We start from the raw sequence: 24,290 nt of genomic DNA, 5'->3' as shown, positions 1-24,290 counted from the left end.
TTGTTTTTTGTTGTCCCTGAAAGCTATAGAAGAAAATGAACTACAGAACATGAAAGAATACACATTTAACATAAAACAATCATTTACAGGGTGAAAGAACTAAAGAAAGGTATTAAATGTTGCACTTTAGCCACCAGTCGAAATCAGATGTCTGGAAACTCCTCTCCAAAACGAATTCAGAGCCCTCCCATGGCCCTGCTAGGGGACAAGTGTTCTCCCAAGAAAGTGAAGCTGGGGCTTCAGCAGTCGCTCACCATGGCATCTGGCTCTGCGAGAGGGAAGGCCCATCCTCTGGCTGGCCACTCACCCAACATCCCTTTTGCTTCTGTACCTAAAGTCCCTGGTAAAAGGAGTGGCTCCAGAGGAAGTCCTCCCCAAAGCTGGGTCATTCAGACTAGCCCTGTTAAACGAACCATGAGGGCTGGACATTTGGCCAAAAAGAAGGCTGAAGAATCAGTGCCATCATGCTCTGAGAAAAATCAAATCAGCCACAAAACTGCCCTTGGGTGGGGAAGCAGGGCCCCTGGCCTAGGAGAAAGCCTGGTGCCTGGTAAACTGCCCACCAAGGGCAAGAAAGTGCAGACTGTGCAGCCAGTGCAGAAGCAGCCTGTGGCACGCTCTGAGCTCTCCTCTGGCGACAGCCACCACTCAGCAGAATCCAGTCAGGACGACAAGGGGGGCATGCTTGCCAGGCCTGCCTCAGAAGCTTGGACAAACATCCCTCCACATCAGAAAGAGAGAGAGGAACACTTGCGCTTTTATCACCAGCAGTTCCAGCAGCCACCTCTCCTCCAACAAAAGTTAAGGTACCAACCACCGGAAAGGTTTTTATGTCAGTTCGGGCCTCAAGAGGGTCAGCTCCAGAATGAGACCCCTCCCCTGTTGCACTCCTATTCCAAGAGCCAGGATGGAACCCAAGCTGAAGACCTTGATGACAGCGATTTCAGTGAGGATTCTTTTTCCCACGTCTCCAGTCAGAGTAGCACAAAGCAGAGAAACACCCTGGAGAATAGTGAAGGCTCATTCTTCCTCCATCAGAGGGAGCCAGGTCCTGAGGAGCAGGCATCTGACAGGCGGCAGAGTCTGCTTTTTAGTCCCAGGAGAGATGGCGACGAGAAGGGTCTAACTGAAAGCTGGATGTACTCCAGGGACCCCACAAGCCACAGAACAGCAGCTCTCTATCCCAGCCATAGCCCAAGTAAGGTGCTCTTGGACTGGAGTGGAGAGGAGGAGGACTCAGTGCTTTTTCGCAGGGACAACCTGGCCAACAAGCCTTACTGCTCACAGGTAGATTTTGTATATAGCCCAGAAAGGGGTGGAGGTCCAGCCTTTAATCTCAGACAGGATACCTTCAGAAGTGAGGTTCCTGCGCAGGCTGAGGGCAGCTTGCCATCACCAGAGGAAAGCAGTTTCATTCTCTCACTGTCCCACATTGCAGTTCCTCGATCCCCAGACCAAAGAGACACAGTCATTGCACCTCTGAGAGAAGTCAACAAAGATAGCCCAACTCTAACGACGGGAACAGTGAAAAACAGTAACCCTTTCCAAGGAGAAGACTCTGGAGGAGAATTAGGCACATGTTCTGAATATGCTTCTGGACTCATGGCTCCCCTCACTGTGTCCCTGCTGGAGAGCCCAGACGATGAGGGCTCTCCTTCCTTGGGGCAACTGGCTCTGGATGGGGCTGCTCACAGTCTCGTGACAGAGGGCACAGGGGGACCATCTGTGGGCCACACAGTATCATCTGGTGATCAAGAGGGAGTCCTGCCAAAGACTTTGGAAACTAGGCACCTGTGGCTCGCCTCATCCCCCCCTGACAATAAGCCTGGTGGTGATCTTCCAGCTCTATCCCCATCACCCATCCCTCAGCACCCACCTGACAAGCTGTCTACCAAAGAGGCTGACCTGGGAGAGGCCTGCCATGGCAGAGAGACTGCACTCTCCTCCCAGGACCACGTGGGTAGTAAGCAGTATGATGCTGACGCTGAGGAGACAGAGCTGGCCAGATCCTGGAGTTTGCCAGGAAAGCCCTTCCCCACCACACATATTGGGTCATCCCACTCTGGGTCTAAACTCACCCCAAGAACAGAAAGGAATGATGTGGCCAACCAGCCCTGGGCCCAGGAGAGAAAACATCTAGCAGGACTTGATTGGCGAGAGCTAGGTTTGTCCACAGACCCCATCAAGTTGTCCTGCTATGACAAGGACATCACGTGGCTCAAACACAGGCCAATCCCAAGGTGCTTGGCAAGGCCAGGCTCTTCCCTGGTCCCCAGCTGCTCTCCCAAGACTGCAAGGACCTTCTATGAGCCCACCCTGGGGCAAGCACAGTAAGTTGGACTTCCTCCCAAAGACTTGAGCCCCTGGGACAGCCTTACCCCCACCCCAGCACAGTGTTTTGTCTGTTCTGGAAATGGCTGTGACTGGCTCAGTGTCAGAGCTGTACTATGACTGGAGAGAAGCTTTGCCTAGCTTCTCAAAGGAGTCTGCCTAGAGGCATTTGACATGAGCTGCTGGAGTAAAATGTATTAGAGCAGGCTCACCAGGGTGGGTGGAACCTCAGTGTGGGCAAGCTGAGATGTGAGCAAGAGAAGGGAAGATCAGCCCCATGACCCCTTAACCAGGCCTGTGATCTATGGTGAGATTAGAATCTTATTCTTCATTCTGAGGGGTCTGTGCTGCTGGAAGTGCTGTCCAGGGACACAGTGGCCGCAGCCTTGCAACCCCCCAGGGCCAACACAGGCTGGGTACCTTCCAAGATGGGGAAGGAAAAAAAAAGCAGGGAGGTTGGCAATTTGAACTGCTTTCTCCAAGGAAGGGATGCTGAGGATGGTGCAGCAGAAAGAAGAAATGGGAAAGCAGACATAGAGGATGTAGAAAAAGGAGGCCAAGTGGGCTAGCAGGTGGGAGGGCTGGGCAGAATGGGCCTGTAGGAACAGGATGTTTCCTCTGTCAGGCAACAGGCCTTGGCTGGGGCTCCTAATAGTCAAGCCAGCTATCTGCCTGGTGCTCGCAGGGGTCAGATCAGCGGTGTGGGCAAAGTGAGGAGCATGCAGAGATGCACAGGTGAGCCTGCCTCTCCCACGTGGACAGTCTTGCTGTCCCCATGGTCTCTGCCATCAATAGAGTATGACAAAGCCAGCTTCTCCAGCTTCTAGCTCACACTCCCTGCTTTGGTCCCCAGACGCTCCACAATAAGAAATGACGGCAGGCTAGACCACAGGCCCCACTGAGTGCCATATATGCCAGGGTCAGGGGTCACAGCTTTAAAGGCCTTTTATGCAGAGACTGTGGGAAATGGGCAGCTCCTGTCACCCCCAGCTGTCTCTTCACCTGTATCCCCTTAGTACTCTCCAGTCCTTGCCAAGTCTCGAGAACTGAAGGCGAAGGAGGTAGGCAGTGAGCTGGCCTTGGCCAAAGCCTTGACCACTTTGGGCAGAAGCAGCTCCTGGCCTAGAGATAAGTTCAGGTCCAGAAAGCTGCCCAGGAAAGAATGAGGGGCCAAGAGATTCACAGCATCTCCTCTGGTGTTCCAGGCAGGTGGTCATTCGAGCACACCAGGAACAGCTGGATGAAATGGCCGAACTGGGCTTCAAGGAGGAGACCCTGATGAGCCAGCTGGCTTCTAATGTAAGTGACCTTGGCTGGACAGTTGGGCCATTGGGAATTACCCTATAGTTAGTTTGACAGTGATCCTTGTTCGCTGTAGTTATGTGTAGCATAAGGGCTCTGCTGTTACACACCACCATTGTTGAGGCCTTGTGCTTCCTCTGAGATAACTTGGGCATAACAGACCAAATGGGCCAGGTCCAGAAAGGTGGTAGATGGTGCTACACGCCCACTGACTTCCAGGCAAAAATGTTTCCAGCCTCTATCCTTAGCCATTCTGCCATCCTAGTGGCTTGTTGGGGCTCCTCCCCATGACATTAACAGTGGCCAGCCAGCCTGCTGTCTGCCACATGTAAAACACCCCTCAACTAGTCTCAAACCCAGAGAAGCAGGCTCCACCCTATCCCATAGCAAATATGTTACAAGTTTCCAACTGGAGGAGGAGCTGGGCTATGAAATTTCTTAAAAAGATCTCGTGTGGGCAAAAGCTCCATTTGTCTCCTTCCTTCCTCAGGATTTTGAAGATTTTGTGACCCAGTTAGATGAAATCCTGGCTCTGAAATCGAAGTGCATCCAGAGTCTGAGGAGCCAGCTGCAGCTGTACCTGGCCTGCCACAGGCCAGCTGTGGCCCCTGAGAGGACAGTCGTGTCCTAGAGCCCAGTCTGTACAGGAGGTGGGGGCAGCACAGGGGCCTGTGCTGGGCTTTCAGGGGCTGGGGGGGGGGGGCTCCACCAGGTCCTCTCTGTGTGTATGTACAGGGTATACACCTGTAGAATCTACACCCTGGTCCAGCACGTGCTGGCTTCACCCCAACTGCACATGACCTTGACAGGCCTCCAGCTCCTCCGTTAGGGCCAGGCCTCTGTCTCTCAATTCAGGAGCAAGTGAAAAGGAGGACCAAGCTGAAGAACTTCATGATGTTCTATTTTCTTTGGGTTGAAAGAGAATTTGTGCCTTTACTTATGGGCCCCTTTTCTGTGGGAACAAGATTTGAGTCTAGTAGCCCTGAAGTTGTTTCTAAATTTGGGGATCAGAGGGGTGGTAACAACCTGGAGATCAGAGGTCACAAGGCAATATGCTGAGCCAGGGGCTCTATCAGCTGAACTCTGTGCTTTTCTTTCTATAAGATTTGGTCAAAAACTAAAACACCATTAACATGGTGCTGGGAGGCAGGGGCTGAGCTCTCCCCATTCAGCCCTTGATTGAATCTGAGGCTCTAGGTTTGCTTTTGAAAATGTAGTATAACGAATAAGCCTTGATTTGATGTGTTTTTAGCAGCAGGATATGGGGCAGTCTTTATGCTTAATTTCCTCCCTTCCCATAGCTCAGTCTTGAGACAGAAGAGGGTACCTATGCCACGGCATTATTCTTTCCCATCTCTGACTTTTGCTGGGGCAGTGGACCTGGGTAAGATCCCCAACAGACCTCATTGCTGCTGTGGCAGTTCCGGGCTCCTGTCTGAAACGCCGCACTCCCCATTCCACCTTGTGGAATCGTTGAAGAGCTGTAGGATCTTATGCAAGTCCCTCTCCTAGTCTCGCCTTCATCCAGCATCAACTCCCCCTCTGAAGGACCTGTGCTCAGTATCTTGATAGTGGTGTTCTAGTCAAGTCTCACACCTCTGAAACAGAATGTGTATACACACACCTTCTTATCAGGCTTGCTGTGTGTCTTTTAGCAGGAAGTAGCCTAAGATAAGGATACAAAGCAACCTCCAGGTGGCTATCACTTTCCAAGACTGCTCTGCATCAAGGTGAGATTCATATATCACAGCCTTAGCCCTGGTGCCCCTTATGATGTGAAACTTTAATTTCCCTCAGGAAAGGATAATCTTTAAGGTTTTAAAAGGCCAGGAAAGGGGTTAAATCGCTCTTTCAGCCTGCAGCAGCCTGGCCTAACTACCTTTTGGCTGCTTCTAGCCAGCAGAGGGCGATGTGCTTTTAGCGTGATGCTGGATGAAGGCGAGAGTAGGCGATGGACTTGTCTAAGGCTCTGCAGCCACTCCTCCCACGATCACTCAACAAAATTAGAGACCCACCCCACCAACCAAGGGACAGTATTAACTATATTAGCAAGAAACCTGAGAGATGAATCCAAGTTCTACAGAACTCGACACTAGTGAAGCAGTTTGAATCCAGTCCCAAACTGCTCAGAATACACACATGCCTGGGGCTACTCACAGGGAAAGGGACTCCTTCCTCATTTCTGTGTGTTCCCTGGAGGCCCAGTCTGTCCCACCTCAGTCTTCAGGGAGGATATATGCCCCTTGGCCCAGAGAATGAACCAGATTAGATTTTAAAAGACCCCCATTTGGGCCAGGCAACCTTGGCAAACCAAAAAACCAGAGCAGACTTGGGGGGGGGGGGGCGGTGAGCTCCTGGGTCCTACAGGGCTAGAGGGAAGAAAGTGCTGAAACAACAGAAAATCGTTAGGTCCATATTCCATCCCCACCTCCCTCAGTAAAACAGCCCTTGGCAACAAGGAATTATCACAGCAGGACATAAACCTTTTAGATTTTTATTAGTAGTTCTCTCTGAAGAATCAAAATAGTTAGCAAATTACTTTAGATTCATCAAGGCTGTATATCTTTTGTATTTAGATCTTTAATGATATACAACATAATATAAAACAAACGAAAGAGACTGATTTCTATGACTAAGTGTTACTCATTGTGTCATCCTAAAGCAGTGGGCTGGAGGGAGAGGCTGTTCTCCAAGGAGAAAAGAGGTGATTAGTAGTGCTAGGCAACTAAACTGTGGTCTGTTTTCTCCCCCATTCAATGTGCTGGGAAGGGGCTAACAATTTCTTAAACTGACAACTGTTTCCTAGAGCAGGGACTCTAAAACCCTGGGTAGGAGAGGGCTGTGGTCCAAACCAAGCCAAAAGAAACAGGCTGGGGCAGGGAAGCATGGTGACTGCCCAGCAGAAGAGGCAAACTCAGGACCCTACGTGGAAAAGGACATTCTTTGCACCTCAGAGACATTGCAGAACCAGTGTAACACTAAGAGATTTCGTTAAAAGGGGGGAAAAAATAAACAAAACCCTGGAAGAACCTTTCAATTGCACTGAACACGGATTCAAGTTCAGTCTACCCGTCGGGGATGGGGAGAAGAGTAATCCAGCCCCAAAACAGCACTGAGTCTGGTTCTCCCACCCCATCTCCCTGACTCCACTTCAGCTGGGCCAGGTTTGGGCTGAGGAGTTGCAGATCCCAGAATGACCAAGGCAGTCTCTGGTGGGCTGAGGGGGAAGGACACTTTTCAGAATACAAATACATTTAATATGGAAAGAGCAGCCACAAGTGGCTGCAGTGGGCAGTACATGCCCAAGTCTTCCCCACTTTCTCCCCAGCTCAGGCCCAGGGCTCATAGAGACTGGCAAGCACAGTCTCTATACCTGACCTTCCTTCCCCAAAAGAAAATCCAGAAGCGTGCCTCTTCTCCTTGCCCACAGGTGGGCTCTGCAGGGCCTCCTGGGGGTGGTGTTTCCGTGGCAGGGCCCAGGCAGGATCTGGTCTCAGCTGGCTCCTGCCCGAGCCATGAGGTCTTCCAAAGCATTGTCCTGGTCATTGTTGTGTAATACCAAAACTTCCTTAATGTCTTTCAGTTCAAAGCCCATTTCCTTAAATTTGCTCATTAACTGAAGAAACTCCGTCATCTAAGGGATAGAAGAGAATACAGATTAAGGAAAAGGGGTCCAGCCAGCCACACAGCACAGCTGAGGGAGTGTGTGTATAGGGGAGCGTTTGGGGGTGTTGGCATCCTTCAGAAGAACCTCATGAGCCTCTCTGAGGCCCCCTAAAAAGCAGAGCTGGGCTGGGGAGGAAGCCGGGGCATACAGGTTGATGCTATAGCCCATCATCCTTAGGAGCCATGCTCAGTCCCACCTTATTCCTCCCGAACCCCATCCATGTCCCACCACCCACATACACATTCCCACCAGGGCAGGATATTGGACCTAGAAACAGCTGATCTCCAGGAAGCATGCTCGAAAAAATGACTAGAAATCTCCCCAGTCATCCAAAAACCATGGCTTTTAGCCCAGGTCATTTATTCCTTCCAGGAAGTTATATTCTTTCACTGGGATTCTAGATATTCCTCAACCCAGTGCGTCACCTGTACCAAATTCAGGTTAAAGCCTGTCTGGACAAATAAGATTCTGTCCTTGGACTGCTTCTGCCTGCAGTCACACACAGGGAAATGGGGAAATCCCAGGACAGATTACTCTGTCCCTCCTTTCCAAAGGGTCTCCATGAAACATAAAGGTTCCTACCTTTTCCTCTGAACACTGGTGCATTTCCAGAGCCTCTTCCACTAAAAGAGGGTCAAAGCCCTTCTCACAGAGCTGTCCATGTGCAAAGAGATAGTCAAGAATCTAAGCAAAGAAACAGATTTGAACAACTATTACCACTCCTCTCTGCTTCCAGAGAATCTTACAGAAACCAGCTAGTGTGAGGTCATCCATTGCACCCCACCCAGGCTATTAGATCAGACAGGACTTGGTTTTGTGCCCTGAACTGTGTCCAGCACAGCAAGGCTTCAATGACTATTTGCTAAACAGACGTGCCCTTCTAAACATGAGCAGCCATTTTCCAAAGGAGATCCTGTTGTGGCTGACTCACATCTCCTAAAATGTCAACTCCACAGTCTGGGCAGGCCTCTAAGAGTAGTCCAAGTAAGAAAATGTCTCCAAGGTTTTGGAGGCCAGTGCCCCATCTGGAATTCCCTGGGATAAAAGTTTCTGAAAGAAGACATTTGACTATACCTCTAGCCTAGTTTGCCCTCTTTGGAGGGGCAGAGGTGGGAGTAGTTAGGTAACTCCTAGCAGCTCCAATCCACCAAAGGCTTTCCTTCAGCCTAGCTCTCAGAGCAGCCCCCAAAGCAGTAATGCTGCTGAGATTTCTGGTTTCCCCAAAAAGCCCCCTGCCCAAATCCCCACAAACACAGGAAAGGAGGCTGGTGCTGCAAGTCTGAGGAGCTCTAGGATAGAGGCAGGACACTACTCAGCTCCAGAGGACTGGGATATCTCTTTTTGGCTCACCACCCAACCCTCTGCCCCCAACTGCTCACCTGTTCAATATTCTCTCCTTTCTTCTTCATGGCTCTCAGGACACACTCGTATGAGTAGCCCATGTTGACCACCGTCTCCACACACTGCCGCTCACTGGGGGACAGCATCTGCAGTTCAGAATAGGCCTGGGGACATCTTGGAGTGTTGGGCACTTGCGACACTGAGAAATTAGGAGGGGTGACCTGGTGGTGGAGAAAAAAGAAGTCAAGGCAAGAAGAAAGCAGCCCTGGGCCCCAGAAGACATGGCACTGAGGTGGCCTGCTTCTGAGGCAAGCAGCCATTCCTGACAATGACCAGTCCTTTGGTCAAACTGGCTGCTTGGAAGAAGAGCCAGGCTGCTGGCCAGACACCCTGAAGAGCAGGTGCAGAATGAGACAAAAACCACATGCCCTTTCCATGCCAAAATCCCTAGCCTTGAGTTGGAGAAATAAGTTCTGAGGCTGCCTGTAGGATGATGCCCAAGTCAAATGCTATGTTGTCACTCCAGGGTTTCATTATCCTTTATCCTATTATAGGCCATAGTATCTCAGTCCTCACAGGATCATTCATTTCAAACACCCCCACTCTGGAACTGACTGTCCCAAAGTCTCTATCCTAAGTTTTATCACTAAGCTGGGCAGAGGCTGTAAATGCTGTTCTCACACATTGCCAGCCTAGGGCCCCAGAGTGGTGAGGGCACACCAACTGTGCCCCAGATCATGCACGGAGCGTCACCTGCTGTCCCACAGAACCCACAACTGAAAGAATATTACCCACACCAGGCTGGGCCCTCGAGGACTCTGCCTCTACTGCACTGACCACAGGCAGCCTGCTTCCTGCCACCCTGCCCTTCCATCCCCTATCTGATGGCGTACAGAGTCCCAAGATTAATTCTTCCTACCACTTCTAGTAATGAATCAGGCTTGAGGCATGAAGCAGCTTATTCCCAGGCTGCTTATTCCCAGGGAATAAGGACTCATCCACCATGGGAACAAAGTCACAAACTGTTTTATAACTTGGCCCAGCTACCAAAAACCAGGGAAAAAGTTTCAACAAAGTGAATTTTCTTTATTTCCCTTTTTAATTGGGGGGGTGGGGTGGGGGGGTGAGGGGAGCATTAGGGGAAGAAAGAGCCCTCTTTCCTAAAAGTAAGTTCAAAATTATATATATAGCCAGGAAGACTACAGGCCTGAGAGCCCATTCTGTTCCCACTTAACCATCTCCCCTACAACCAACTCCCAGCTGCCCAGCCACAGGGCTCAGTCTTTAGGTCACAGGAGTCATGCCAGGGCCTGGGGACTGGTCCATGCCAGCCTAGCCATACCACAGGTCCCAAGACTGTGTCTAATTCTTCAGGAGTGGGCTCTACCTGGGCTCAAAATTACCAACAGCCAAATGCAATGCCTACTCTTACATGTTTTGCCTTGCCAAAGAAGGAGTCAGGCCTACTGCTCTTCAAATGTCCGCCTTTCTCATAAAGCCTCATGACTGCCTGGCGGCATGTATGTATACACTTCTAAAATATATACATTAAAAAAACTCAGTAAAATTATATTAATTTTAAAAATACATGCAGGTACTCTCACATACCCTGCTGGTGAAAATGTTACTTGGTACTCGTTAGGTAAAGCTGGCATATGTAAAGCCTGAAAAACATTCATATCCTCTGATCCAGTTATTTACTTCTAGAGACCTATTCTAAGGAAACAATAAAAATGCAAACCAGTATTTATGCGTAATATCACCTCAGCATCATTTATAATAATTAGGGTCAACCTAAATATCAAACATAGGGTACAGGGTAAGTTAACAATGAAGATCCACATGACTGGATAGCTATTTAAATGACATTTCCAAAGCATTTATATTAAGTGAAAAGAAAAAAGATTTAAGTGTATATGCTCTATGATTACAGCTACATTTTTTAAAAATGCATGGGATTTTAAATGTTAGGATCAGTGATATTTTCCTAGGGACAAAATGAAATGTTACCTTCACATAAACATTGTATGAATCAAACAGGCACTGGTCTAATCAGGAAGACCCCAAATGGATGATGTTTAAAAGGATCCTTCATTAAAATTATGACACAATAGTGTTTAAGTTCCCAGGTTACTCACTAAAGCTTTTTAATCCAGGGCACTTAAAATTAATACAGATAAAACTTTTTAAAAACCAACAGCTTTTCCCAATCACAGGATAAAATTCAATTCCTGAGGGAGAGGGGGCTGCCTCCAGCATAAAATGGGCTCTTCATACTCGATGACTAAAATGCTATATACTTATAATGAACACAAATGAAACTACAGAGAAAAATGAGAAATATTTTTTTCAAATTGATTAGTGTTTGAGGGAAAGGGAAAGTAAGTTTGTGCGAGGATATAAATATTAGTGCTTCAAAGCTTCTTAAGAGCCCTGTGGAAACACTCTGGGTTTTAGAAGGTGGCCCCCCTTTTTATGTCCAGGCGGCCTTCAAGGCCTACCCTCAAGCCAGACAGCTCTTCTGCCATGTCCTCCCAAATGCCTCCTCCAGCCCACCGTTAACACATGAACGCACACGCTCACCACACACCTGTGGCAGCTACCTCCCCTCCTATCGTCCCACAGGGTTTTGGTCAGTGTTAGCACAGTACTTACCACTCCTAGGTTAGGGAGCCATCACATGCATTTTTGAATCCCCAGGGCCTAGCTGTGGGCTTGGCATTTAGTGGGCCTTGATCAACAGTTATTGAATAAATGGAAGTCTATTAGGATTTACAAAGGGAGGGTTTCATTTAACACTTCATGTTGATCAATTGTTTTTATAGTCTTTCCCTCCCAAAAGCCCACTAAAATGGTAATAAAATAATTAAAACTATAATAACCTTTGTAGTCAATTAACTTAGAATGTGAAAGCTAACAAACGGCAATGGCAGAAGCAATGAAGTTACAAATTAAGTGGGAAAGTGTAGAGTCAGCCCAGCCGCTCAGGACTACGGTATTCAGCATTTGAAAGTACCAGATACAGTTGGGATAAGGCATGGGCAAGAAAGGCAGTGATTAGAGCAGTGAGAGCTTCAGACAAAACCTTTCCCACCCTCTGCAGGAGCCAAAAGGTTCAGTCCCTAGGAAATGTGAAAAGAGACAGAAATGGATTAATAAAGGACACCAGGTACAGTGTCAAGAACCAAAACAGGGATTAAGTCAGTCTATGTAAGCCTTCCCTAATCTTCCTAGCCCTCAAACAGAATTCTCTGGAGAAACTGAATAGCCCCCAAAATCTTCTCAAATGCTGATATTTTAGGGGGTTCACCTCAAAAAAACAAAACAAAACAAAAATAACTAACCTTCAACCTATAGTGAAGCCTAATGGTTAGCAAGCACATTCCCAACACACTACCCCATCCTGATTGGTTTTTATTGTCTCACTCTTAAATGTGAATAGAAAGCCCAAGTCACCAACATGAAAGATGACACCAAACCAAAAGAGGGAATAGACAAAACACTTGGAAATTTAAAATATGATAAAGTAAAATTTTTATTTAAATGATTTTAAGATTTTTTTAAAGTTGTAAGATAGTCAAGGATATATTCCAGAAAGTAAAATATAAAGACAAAGAGGAAATAGAAAAGGACAGAAACTTAGAATATCAGTCAAGAAGGTCCAACATCCAGCTTATAGGAGTTCCAGAGAAAGAACCAAGAAACAGAGGGAGAAAATTACCCAAGAAATACAAAAAAATTCCCGGAACTTTTAAAATGAGTTGAGCCTCAGTTTTAAAGGATCCATGGGGGCCAACACAAATGAACAAGGCATATCACTGGTAAATTTCAAATCCCCAGAGATGAAGAAAAGAATCCAAAAGTTCCTGGAGGTGGCGACAGTGGGTAGCAAGAGGGAAGGAAGGAAGAAAGTAGAAATCAGGAGAATACTGGAATGTTACAAATCAATGGAGCTTATACTTCAATTAAGAAGTTAAGGGAAGAAAAAGGAGCAACACCTTGAAAAGAAAATGATCCCCAATTATAAAATCTCTATCCAGCCAAACTATTATTCAAACACTAGGGCAAAATTAAAACATCTTTAGGTATGCAAGGACTTAAATACTGACAGGTTAACCAATGTGTTATTTAAATGTTTGAGAAAATTATCATCAGGCCTTTGAAAGATCTCTTGGAACATATGGTCAAAATGAGCAATAGGTACACAGAAACTAAGCAAATTTCAGAAACAAGGCAGTTTATGAGAAATAAAAAGCTGTAAAAAAAAGAATCATAATGTACTCTCAGAACTCAACAATAAATATTTACCCAATCATAATAATGTGGACTATAACATTAATTTACCCAAAATCTGCAATATAAATATGAGGGAGGATAAAAGAAGGAAGTGGGGGAGGGGCTATTTCAAGCACTAAATTATCAACCACTATAACAACAGGAAATAGAAAACTGTCTAAAACTGACAAGTTTAGAAATATATACACATTTTATTTAGAAATAGAGATAAATCCCAGCAGAAATATCTTGAAGAACTGAAACAGCTTAACTATGGGAGGCAAAACTGAGGAGAATGTGGAGAGGTGAGGCCCGGGAGCTGCTAGTTTTCATTATAGTCTTTTAATAAAGCTATCTGGTTTCGTAAAAATGAGCTTGTATTATTTTGATAAAAATAAATTCATTTTTTAAATCCAGAGATGGAGAACTTTGTAAGTATTAAAGCAACAGCAACATAAAAAACATTCTTGAGTACCTGAAAAATTCCACATCAAAAATAATTTTAAAAATACAATTTAAAGGCAAATGGGTGCTACCTTCTTATGCTTACTGGCCACAATTAGTAAATTCAGAAATCAAAAGTGTAAGGGAAAAGGCAGAAAGATTTTCTTGAAGTAATTCTGAATGAGTAAAAAAATGTATCCACATCTGGAGAAAGAGAACCCAATGGCAGGATCAACTTGACCTACAAGCACAGCAAAGCACCTAAAGGGCAGAGAGGCTGTGAGAAGAGACCTTGGCTAGGTCAGGCAGCCCTATGCTGCACTCAGAATAAGGGTACATTATAAAAGTGTTCTCAAGATGATCCCATAAATTTCTCAACATCTTAAATTAGTTTACATAAATAGTAAAACATAAAATTAAAAAACTGAAAAAGCAGTCCCAAAAACTAGGCTTAAAATAGCCAACAAACAAATTCAGACTTCCCTGTGCATTCCTACGTGAGGGGTGTACACAGCCCAGGTGATCACCACTACCTGTCTCAAGTCACTAACTATCCTGGAGAGAAATGCTTCTCTCACTTGGAGATGTTCTATCGTGGGCCACAAAGACTCAGAGTAAGATCAAGGGTAGGAAACTACTTGTGATGTGCACGAAGTTTACTCATGGGTCATGAACTCCACAGAACACCACAACTTCACCTCTGTTTATATCTTTCTGTTGAAAGCAGCAAGCTCCCAAGCCAACAAGAAGCAGGCCCCTTCCCACATAGAGATGGATGAGTCAGAAAGAAACTCCACAGCCAGGTAGGTCAAAGAATAATGAGTGTTTTGGTTTGAGGACGATTTCTACTATTAGTTCAATTGGGTTTTGGTCTCTAAATGGTTGATGTAACTTTAAAGCGGGGAGTGGCTGAGGATCGCCAATCTCTCCAGGGTAGATCTTTTAATTTCTCTAAAGCATACAAGCCATGAAGAGGAATATAATGCTGACCAGAGTCCTACAACCAGGAAGAATTAGGAAGAACCCACTCCCATGAGATAATACCAGGCCTTCGGCACTCTGAGTTTATCTGGGCCCAAGTTCATGGAAGTTTACAAGAAGCAGAGAGCTCTCTGACACTAAAAGCACTCACACAGAGATAATCATTTACCAAGAATACTACTGTGGAGACACTGCATTTGTTGGAAAACAAGCCAAGACTTCATCTTCCACCCAGCTCAAATAGCAGGCTTGTTAAAATCTGACAGATATTTCACCAATACCATTAGGCTCTTTTCTTGCCAAATAGACTCTTGATATATACTTTGTCATTAAAAAAAAAAAAATTTGTGAGCTGGTGTAGCAAAAGTTTCTTGGATTTCTATTATTTTTATTCTAGAATGAAATAACATTATATGCAAGACGAGAGCTAAGCCTACACTTTGTGACAACGGAAGCTGGCTGTATTTGCAACTTCATTGTGTGAGACAAAATCAGATTTTCTTCAGGATGATACAAGTTGCAACTTTTGTATTAATCCATCCTTCTATACTAAATCTGAATTTCCCATGTTCCATCTTGACCTCTCCCTCCCTTTGGAGAAAATGGCACAATTCTTAGCAGTGAGAAAACTCTTCAAAATCAAGCTGCAGGATTACAAATGACAGACTTCCACCTTGTGCCTGGATTTCCAACATAAACATCCCAGCTACTATGGCACCATTCAGTTAGAGGAAATGTATCCCCAAGCTAGCTGAACCATGGTACACAAAAGAACCATGCTTCAGGGCAGAATAGGATGGGGAAGGGTCAAGGAGAAGATAGAATGAGTAGTACCAAACAAGCTTTAAAAATGAAGGCAAAAGAAAAAAGTCGAGTACAAAGAAAGTCATTTAAAAAAGCAAACAAGAGACAAGACAGTACAGAAAAGAATCATGTGAATAGCCAGGAAAACATCATTCACATAACATTCATTATCTTTAGGAAGGAAAAGACCAAAAAGTTGCAGGAAGGAACAAGTAAACATTACCAAGAGCAGATCAAAGCTAATAATAACTGTTCTCAGAAAACTGACCAGAATTGTACAGACCTACATAAACAAGGTTGATTTGGCCACGCCTCATCTTGCCCTAAACCTTGAAAAGAATGTGAGGGTGGGAGTTCCTAGGCAGAATTTCGAATTCTTTGGAGGTCTAATTTGGAGGAGGATTTAAAAGGCTTACCATGGGACCTGTATTTGGAGGTGATGATTCTTCTGTGCACACAGACAAGACAGAGAGGGAAGGCAGCTGGGAGGAGGGGGACAGGGTTGGCACCTCTGTGCCACTGTCCAAGTTCAAAGCTGAAAGCCCAAGAGTATGATTCCCATTGAGCTCACTGGCACTGCTCTGGGCGGAAGGCTTTAGGGAATTCCGGAACGTGCCACTGCGGAGGCAGGATGTGCTATGGAAAGTGCTCACCAGCTTGGCTGTCTTCTGATTAGTGTCATCAGAATCAAGTTTGGGAAAGGACAGAGATTTGATATTGCTTACTGCAGGGATGGGGGGGAGGGACACTTTGGAAGACAGTGACATCTTTTCACAGTTGCCCAACTGTGGTAAGGTTATAAAGCCATTGGGTTTGTGAAGAGGCTTGAAATCTAGAGTTGCCCGCTCCAAGGATGCCAGGACTTCCTCATCCTGTAATACAGACCCAGAGCCTCCTCTGGGCAAGTTATTGTCCAAAATCTGAGCCATAATGGGTCCAGTGGTTCCTACCAGAATGTTTCTCAGCTCTTCCTTCTCATCAATAGTTTTTAACTCCAGATTATCAAATGGGTCCTCTTCGCACTCAAAGTCAGCAGGATTGAAATCTGCCTTTGTGTGGGGTGGACTGAGAACTTTCTGTTTTGCAGCACTGCTGCTGACCCGAGTCGGGGTGAGGATGCTGTTATGCTGTAAGCTGGCAAGGATAGGATTGATGGGCGGTGGCATTGTGGATGTACTGTGAGTCTTGGAATAGCTCATTTTGCTATCACCCTCTGGACCACTCTTAGAATTCACTTTAGCTTCTGCTTCCTCAGCCTTGCACTCAGCTTCCCACTGGGCTTCTTGGATTTTCTTAGTATCTTCCGCCCATTCAATGGTTTTCTTTTCCAACGAGAAATCATACTGCAAAGAGACAGCAGAGAAAGGATGTGTGAAACCAGATGGGTGCCTTTCCCCCGCCCCCTTTAGGTCCTCCTTCCCCTTCACATCCTCCTCACCCTTCACATCCTCCTCACCCACTTCTGTACAGGGGGAAAACTGGGTAAGGCAGCATTTAAGGTACATGTGATGATCCCCGCTTAAGAAAATGAAGGCTTCCAATTCCCTATACTATTTAGTCAAACTATGCACCCAGATTACCTGTAGAAATTAATTAGCAAAAGCTCCCACCTCCTCTAGTCTTATATACCAGTTCAGATGTACCTTTGCTTCTTTCCCCTACCTCTCTCCTCTCAAACCATTTCTCCTCCCAGAATGTGCCATCAGTCTCAGGCAGAGCTAGCTCAACCACCTCTATGAAGCTTGCCTGATGGTCAGTCCATTCCTTCCTCTAAATTGTTAAAGAATAAATCTCTGTCAATCACTTGTGATGGCGAGCCCAAGTGTGTCTCTAAACACTTCTCCAACCATATCACAAGCCTCTTGTGGACAGGAACTGGGCCAGAGACCCTCTTTGATTCTCTATTATCTAACACAATGCCTTATAGAGATCATGTAGTCAGCAGTAATGACAGCAGCAAACACTTATGAAGCACTTCAATGAGCCATGCTTGATTTCTATGCACTTTTCATGTATCAACTCTCTAGATTTTCTTAAAAATCCTTTAAGGCAGGTTCTATTGTTATCCCTACTTTAAAGATGAGAAAGCGTAAGTAATCTGCCCAAAGGTCATAATGCCGGTTAAAGTAGAAGCCTGGATTTGGTGCCAAGCAGTCTGACTACAGATTCCATGCACTTAAACCACTATGGTCTTAGATTATAATGAGCAGTTTATACTTCAAAATGCAGGAAAACTGCTTAGTAAGAAACCCAGATACATTTGAATTAAGATTTTACAGAGCAAAGTGCATGGTTCCTTAACAGTACCTTTATTTGTGCACTTTAAAAAAATACACCTATAATATAAAGAAAAATTCACCTAGCACACAAGAAATCAGAACTTTTGGCACTCACTCTTAAGCACCAGAGCTGAAAAATGTGTACATATCCAAAGTTAGAGACATATAAAGGGTGAAGGGGGGGGCAGAGTTTAGAGGGTTATTATGCTGAGACAAGCATTTTAGAGAGTAGACACATAATAAAGTGCCTCTAGACATAGTCATCCCATGCCTTTCAGCTTTAAACAGCACAAGGCAGCTGAGAAATGCACATGTGAAGAGGTTAGTTTAAATCCCTGAGCCAGTTGCTATGCTCCAGAAAGACACATGGGGGATCAGTGTGCTTTCTTTTCACCACCGAACAGATCAGTGAAAATACATCACTAGGCAAAGGCTGTGCTATTTCTAACAGTGGAAGATACCTAATTTGCAACTGGTTTCTTTCACCAAAAACTGAAGCTGGAACCAAATTTCCATTGCCTGTAAACAGGTCTCTGAAATTTTATACCCAAGAACAACTGGAAATTTCTTTCCCTTTCAATAAAACCTTCACTGAGCTTTTGTTTTCTAATTATCAAAGTAATATAGAATAAATGGAACAAAGGAAAAATATCCAGGAAAAAAATCAGAAATGTTAAAATAAGAATGTGGTATGAAAGTACAATAATAAAGGACAGCATTAAACATTTGTGAAGAAACTGGAAACACAGTAAGCATCATAAATGCATTCTTTTATTTAATCCTCACAATATTAAAGCTGATTATCAGGGCCTGATAGGGAGTTGTAAGGCTCACTCCTCTTACAAAAACACAGAACAGATAGGAAGAAACATCTGAAACAACAGTTTGGGGACTCCAAACACCAGAGGAGAACTACACAATATCCAGGGAAGATTGGAACAAAGAGACTAAGCAACTATGGTGAAAAACTGTGAGTTAACTCCCTCAGCTGCGGCTCCCGGCGCCAATCCTCCAACCTTGACACGAGAAGCTTCAGGTCAGCCCAGTCCCTGCCTGGCAGACTGCTGCGGGCTCGGAAAGCCACGAAAGTCCCCCTCCCTAAGAACAGAGGGGGACACAGCACAGTACTGATCTAGCTATTGGCCAGTGAATTTAGACTGCGGTGTCCAGCTGCTTTAACTCATCCCGGACAGGCACTACAGCGCCAATTTTTGACCCGCATCAGGCGGAGCTGGCAGAAGGCTAAACATACACTGCCTTCTTAGGGTTGCAGGAAATAGGTTGCCAAAGAGTACCATCTGCTGGGCAGGGCAGGAAAGCACAGCCCTGGAAAGATATAAAGGCTTTTTGGCATTTTTCCTCACCCTCTCCCTAGGGCCCTTTGGAACTGGTCTTCAACCTCTGCATGGATCCCTGGCCTTGTTTTGGCTAAGATGAATCAAATATCAAAGAAGAGCCTTAATACAAACCCAATCAACAACAAAATCTGAGACAAGAAAGAAAAACTTATCTTCAGAATAATTTTATCAAGATAATCAGATGCACAGATATCAGGCAAAAATTACAAGCCATACTAAGAAACAGAAGGATATGGCCCAAAGGAAGAAATTAAAAATTTGGAGGAGATACAGAATTTGGAACAACTAATCAAAGATGTTCAAACAAATCTAAATCAATTCAATGAGAGGAAGGAAAAAAGAAATAAGGATACTAAGAAGGCAATGTGTGCTAAAACTAGATATGCACGCCATTTCCCTTGCAGGTATGTCCTCCTGCACTCTGGTTTAAAGGCACAGTTTTTTGCTTTTTTTAAGTAAGATTAAAAAATGAATACTGTATAAAATTTATAAAGAATAAATATTTCCTCTAATTAGGCTTGTTAAAAGGAGACTGAATTAATGTTTTATATAAAAATATTGTTATACTATGGGAGATTCTATTATCTGAATTGGAGTGTGTGTATATATGTATTTTTTAAAATAAACTTATTAAGGTGAAATGATTTGAAGTTTACATATAGGTAATTGAAATATTTGAGTAAAAAGGCAAGAGTTTAAGTTCTGAAAGCTGTATACATTAGAAACTATGGAGAAGTATGTGATGCAATTGTACAAGGGAAATCAATGTGAAGTTTCAGAGTAAGAAAAGATTTTCTAAGGGGTGAAAAAACAAAAAAAAAGCTCTCTCCCATGGAGTTTCTTCACATATGGCTTAACATAAGGGTTCATAAGGTTGTTTGTTCAATTAATGGAAATGCGCTTAATAAAAATTCTGACACTGGGTAAGAAATTACTTTTTTACCCATTGCCACTTTCATGTGCATATATGAGTGCATACGTCTATCCAAATTTCTCTTCCTAACATTCATTAAATATGACATTGACTTGACTGAACAACCTGAAAAAAAAAAAAAAGAAGGCAACATAAAGAATCTGAAAGCTTGCAAAGAAAAGTAACAGAACTCAAGGGAATGAAAGGCACAATAGAAGAGATTAAAAAATATACTGGAGGGACTCCCGGGGGTGTAAATCTCCCTGGCAACGCAGGATATGACTCCTGGGGATGAATCTGGTACGGCATCGTGAGATTGAAAATATCTTCTTGACAAAAGGGGACGCAAAATGAAACGAAATGAAGTTTCAGTGGCTGAGAGAAATGATTTCAAATGGAGTCGAGAGGTCACTCTGGTGGACATTCTTATGCCCTGTATAGATGACACCTCTTAGGTTTTGATGTATTGGAATAGCTGGAGGTGAATGCCTGGAACTGTCAAACTCCAACCCAGTAGTCCGGACTCCTGAAGATGACTGTATAACAATGTAGATTTCAAGGGGAGACAATGTGATTGTGAAAACTTTGTGGATCACACTCCCTTCATCTAGTGTATGGATCGATGAGTAGAAAAATGGGGACAAAAACTACATGAAAAATAGGGTGGGAAGGGGGGAGGATGACTTGGGTGTTCTATTTTACTTTTATTTGTTATTCTTATTCTGATTCTTTCTGATGTAAGGAAAATGTTCAGAAATATATTGTGGTGATGAATGCATAACTATATGATACTGTGAACAGCTGACTGTACACCATGGATGACTGTATGGTATGTGAATATATTTCAATAAAACTGAATTTAATTAAAAAAATATGCTGGAAGCATACAACAGCATTTTTGAACAGGCAGAAGGAAGGATCAACAAGCTAGTGGACAGGCCATCCAAAATCTAATAAACAAAAGAACAAATAGAGAAAAGAATGGAAAAACTTGAGCAGGGTCTCAGGGAAATGAATGACAGCACAAAGAGCACAAAATTATGCATCATGGGTGTCCCAGAAAAAGAGAAAGGAAAGGAAGCAGAAAGACTATTCGAGGAAATAATGGCCAAAACCCCCAACTCTTACGAAAGACATGAATATACGTATCCAAGAAGCACAACGTGCTCCAAACAGAATAAATCCTAACAGACCTACTCCCAGACACATAACTAGTCAAACTGTTAACTGCCAAAGATAAAGAGAGAATTCAGAAAGCAGCAAGAGAAAAGGAATCCATCACACACAAGGGCTGCTCAATAAGACTAAATTCCTATTTCTCATCAGAAACTATGGAGGCAAGAAGGCAGTGGTATAATATATAAAAGATACTGAAAGAGAAAATATGCCAGCCAAGAATTATATGGCAAAACTGTCCTTCGAAAAATGAGGGGGAGTTTAAAATAGTCACAGATAAACAGAAGCTGAGAGAGTTCTTTAACAAAAGACCTGCCCAACAAGAAATCCTAAAAGGAGTTCTTCAGGCTGAAAAGACAAGACAGGAGAGAGAGGCTTTGCGGAGTGTGTAAAAATGAAGATTATCAAAAAGGGTAACAAAACGGCAAAAAGAGAGGCAAAAACAAGATATGACATATAAAAGCCTAAGGATAAAATGGTTGAAGTAAGTATTGTCTTTATAGTAATAACACTGAATGTTACTGAATTAAACTCCCCAATCAAAAGACAAAGATTGGCAGGATGGATTAAAAAAAATGATACATCTATTTGCTGCCTACAAAAGACTCACCTTAGACCCAAGGACACAATATAGGCTGAAAATGAAAGGCTGGAAAAAGATACTCCATGCAAACAGTAACCAAAAAAAGTGCTGAGGAAGTTACACTAGCAAAAATGTAGGTAGCAATAGAGGTCTCTACAATAAGAGTTGGAGACTATAATACACAACACTCATCAGTAGATACAACATCTAGATAAAGGGTCAATAAGGAAACAGAACAGGAATAATATGATAAATGAACTAGACCTAAAAGACATGTACAGAACACTGCACCCCAGAATAGCAGGGTATTTATTCTTTTAAAGTACTCACACATCATTCTCCAGAATAGACCACATGTTGGGTCACAAAACAGGTATCAATAAAATTAAGAGACTGAAATTATACAAAATACTTTCTCTGATCATAATGGAATGAACCTGGAAATAAATATCAGACAGAATTGGAAAATTCACAAATATATGGAGGTTAAACAACGTACTCTTAATCAGTGGGTCAAAGAAGAAATTGCAAGAAAAATCAGTAAATATCTCAAGACACATGGGAAAACGAGAACAAAACATATCAAAACTTAGGGGATGTAGCAAAGGCATTGCTGAGAGGAAAATTTATAGACCGAAATGCCTACATTAAAAAAGAAGAAAGAGATAAAATCAAAGACCTAACTGCACACCTGGAGGAACTAGAAAAAGAACAGCCAACTAATCCCAAAGCAAGCAGAAAGAAAGAAATAACAAAGATTAGAGCAAAAATAAATGAAATTGACAACAGGGACGGAAGGAGGGAGAGGGGGACTGAGGGGGAGAGAAAGAGAGACATACAGACAGCAGTTAGACAACAAAGCCAAAATGACAAGACACAAATAAATAAAATCAGAAATGAGAGGGGGTTGTTATTACTGACCCCACAAAAATAAGAAAGATCATAACAGGATATTAGGAACAACTGTATGCCAACAAATGAGACAGCGTAGATGAAACGGACAATTTGTAGAAACACACAAACAACCTACACTGACTCTAGAAGAAACAGAAGACCTCAACAAAACAATAACAAGTAAAAACACTGAATCAGTCATCAAAAACCCCCCAAAAAAGAAAAGCTCAGGACCAGATGGGTTCACAGCTGAATTCTAATAATCACTCTAAGAAGAATTAACACCAATTCTGCTCAAACCCTTCCAAAAAAATTTTAAGAGGAGGGAACAATACCTAACTCATTCTATGAAGCCAACATCATCCTAATACCAAAGCCAGATAAGATAATAAAAGAAAATTACAGACAAATCTCTAATGAACACAGATGCAAAAATCCTCAATAAAATATAGCAAACTGAACCCAATAGCACTTCAAAAGAATCATACACCATAATCAAGTGGGTATTATTCCAAGTAGGCAAGGGTGGTTCAACACAAGAAAATCAATTAATATAATACACCACATTTACAAATCAAAGAAGAAAAACCACAGATCATTTGACCAAAAAAAGGGCATCTGATAAAATCCAGCATCCCTTTCTTGATGAAAACACTTCAAAAGGCATTTGGCAAAATCCAGCATTCCTTTCTTGATGAAAACATTTCAAAAGGTAAGAACAGAAGGAAACTTCCTGAACACGATAAAGGGCACATATGAAAAACCCACAGCTAACATTGTACCCAATGGTGAAGAGCAGAAAGCTTTCCCTCTAAGATCTGGAAAAAGACAAGGATGTCCACTGTCACTGTTCTTTGACATTGTGATAGAAGTTCTAGCTACAGCCATTAAGCAAGAAAAAGAAATAAAGGGCATCCAAATTGGAAAGGAAGAAGTAAAATTTTCACTATTTGCAGATGACACGATCCTATATTTAGAAAGTTTGGAAAAATCGACAACAAAGCTACTAGAGCTAATAAATGAGTTCAGCAAAGTGGGGGGATACAAGATCACCTGCAAATTATCAGCAGGGTTTCTATACACTAGTAAGGAGTAATCTGAGGAAGAAATCAAGGAAAAAATTCCATTTACAATAGCAACTAAAAGAATCAAATACCTAGGAATAAACTTAACCAACAATGTAAAGGACTTGTACACAGAAAACTACAAAACAATGCTAAAAGAAATCAAAGAAGACCTAAATACATGGCAGGACATTCTGCGATCTTGGCCTAGAAGACCAAATATCATTAAGATGTCAATTCTACCCAAACTGATTTACAGATTCAATGCAATCCCAATCAAAAGTACAACAGTCTACTTTGGAGAAATAGCAAAGCCAATTATCAAATTGATTTGGAAGGCCAAAAAAATCTTGAAAAAGACGAAGATGGAAGACTCACAATTCTTGATTTAAAAGCATATTACAAAAGCTAGAGTGGTCAAAACAGTGTGGTGCTGGCAGAAAGTTAGACATTGATCAATGGAACTGAATTGAGAGTTAAGAAATAGGCATGTGCAGTTATGGTCAATTGATTTTCAACAAGGCAGCAAAGTCCACTCAGTTGGGACAGAACAGTCTCTTCAACAAATGGTGCTGGGAGAACTGGATATCCATATCTAATAGAATGAAAGAGGACCCTATCTCATATCTTACACAAAAATTAACTCAAAATGGATCAAAGAGCTAAAAATAACAGCCAGCTCTAGCTAAGCCAACTCAGCAGGTGAACCCATTGCCCTCCCCACTACACGGGATCTGACTCCCAGGGGTATAAATCTCCCTGGCAACGCAGGCTATGACTCCCGGGGATGAATCCGGACCTGGCATCATGGGATTGAAAACATCTTCTTGACCAAAAGGTGGATGCGAAATGAAACGAAATAAAGTTTCAATGGCTGA

General features: G+C 43.5%; 2 protein-coding genes across 3 annotated transcripts in view; one reads left to right on the top strand and one right to left on the bottom strand.

The window, feature by feature from the left end:
* Nucleotides 1-14,135, top strand: part of KIF24 (kinesin family member 24) — a 94,210-nt gene extending 80,075 nt beyond the window's left edge. Inside the window, exons 11-14 of the mRNA XM_037851303.1 lie at nt 90-2,330; nt 3,537-3,630; nt 4,124-4,283; nt 14,085-14,135. Coding sequence (XP_037707231.1) covers nt 90-2,330; nt 3,537-3,630; nt 4,124-4,264 — 2,476 coding nt within the window. The 3' untranslated portion in view covers nt 4,265-4,283; nt 14,085-14,135. The remainder of the gene's footprint in view (nt 1-89; nt 2,331-3,536; nt 3,631-4,123; nt 4,284-14,084) is intronic.
* UBAP1 (ubiquitin associated protein 1) overlaps nt 6,196-24,290 on the bottom strand; it is a 94,754-nt gene continuing 76,659 nt past the window's right edge. For both annotated transcript variants that reach the window (XM_037851304.1, XM_037851305.1), the window contains exons 4-7: nt 15,562-16,488; nt 8,680-8,862; nt 7,883-7,984; nt 6,196-7,267 (exon numbers count right to left, since the gene is read on the bottom strand). In XM_037851304.1, coding sequence (XP_037707232.1) covers nt 7,127-7,267; nt 7,883-7,984; nt 8,680-8,862; nt 15,562-16,488 — 1,353 coding nt within the window. In that variant the 3' untranslated portion in view covers nt 6,196-7,126. The remainder of the gene's footprint in view (nt 7,268-7,882; nt 7,985-8,679; nt 8,863-15,561; nt 16,489-24,290) is intronic.

This window comes from Choloepus didactylus, chromosome 10 (genome assembly GCF_015220235.1).
Source record: "Choloepus didactylus isolate mChoDid1 chromosome 10, mChoDid1.pri, whole genome shotgun sequence".
Taxonomy (NCBI): domain Eukaryota; kingdom Metazoa; phylum Chordata; class Mammalia; order Pilosa; family Megalonychidae; genus Choloepus; species Choloepus didactylus.
The sequence above is the reverse complement of the archived record's forward strand: the minus strand, read 5'-3'. Positions and strand labels throughout refer to the sequence as shown.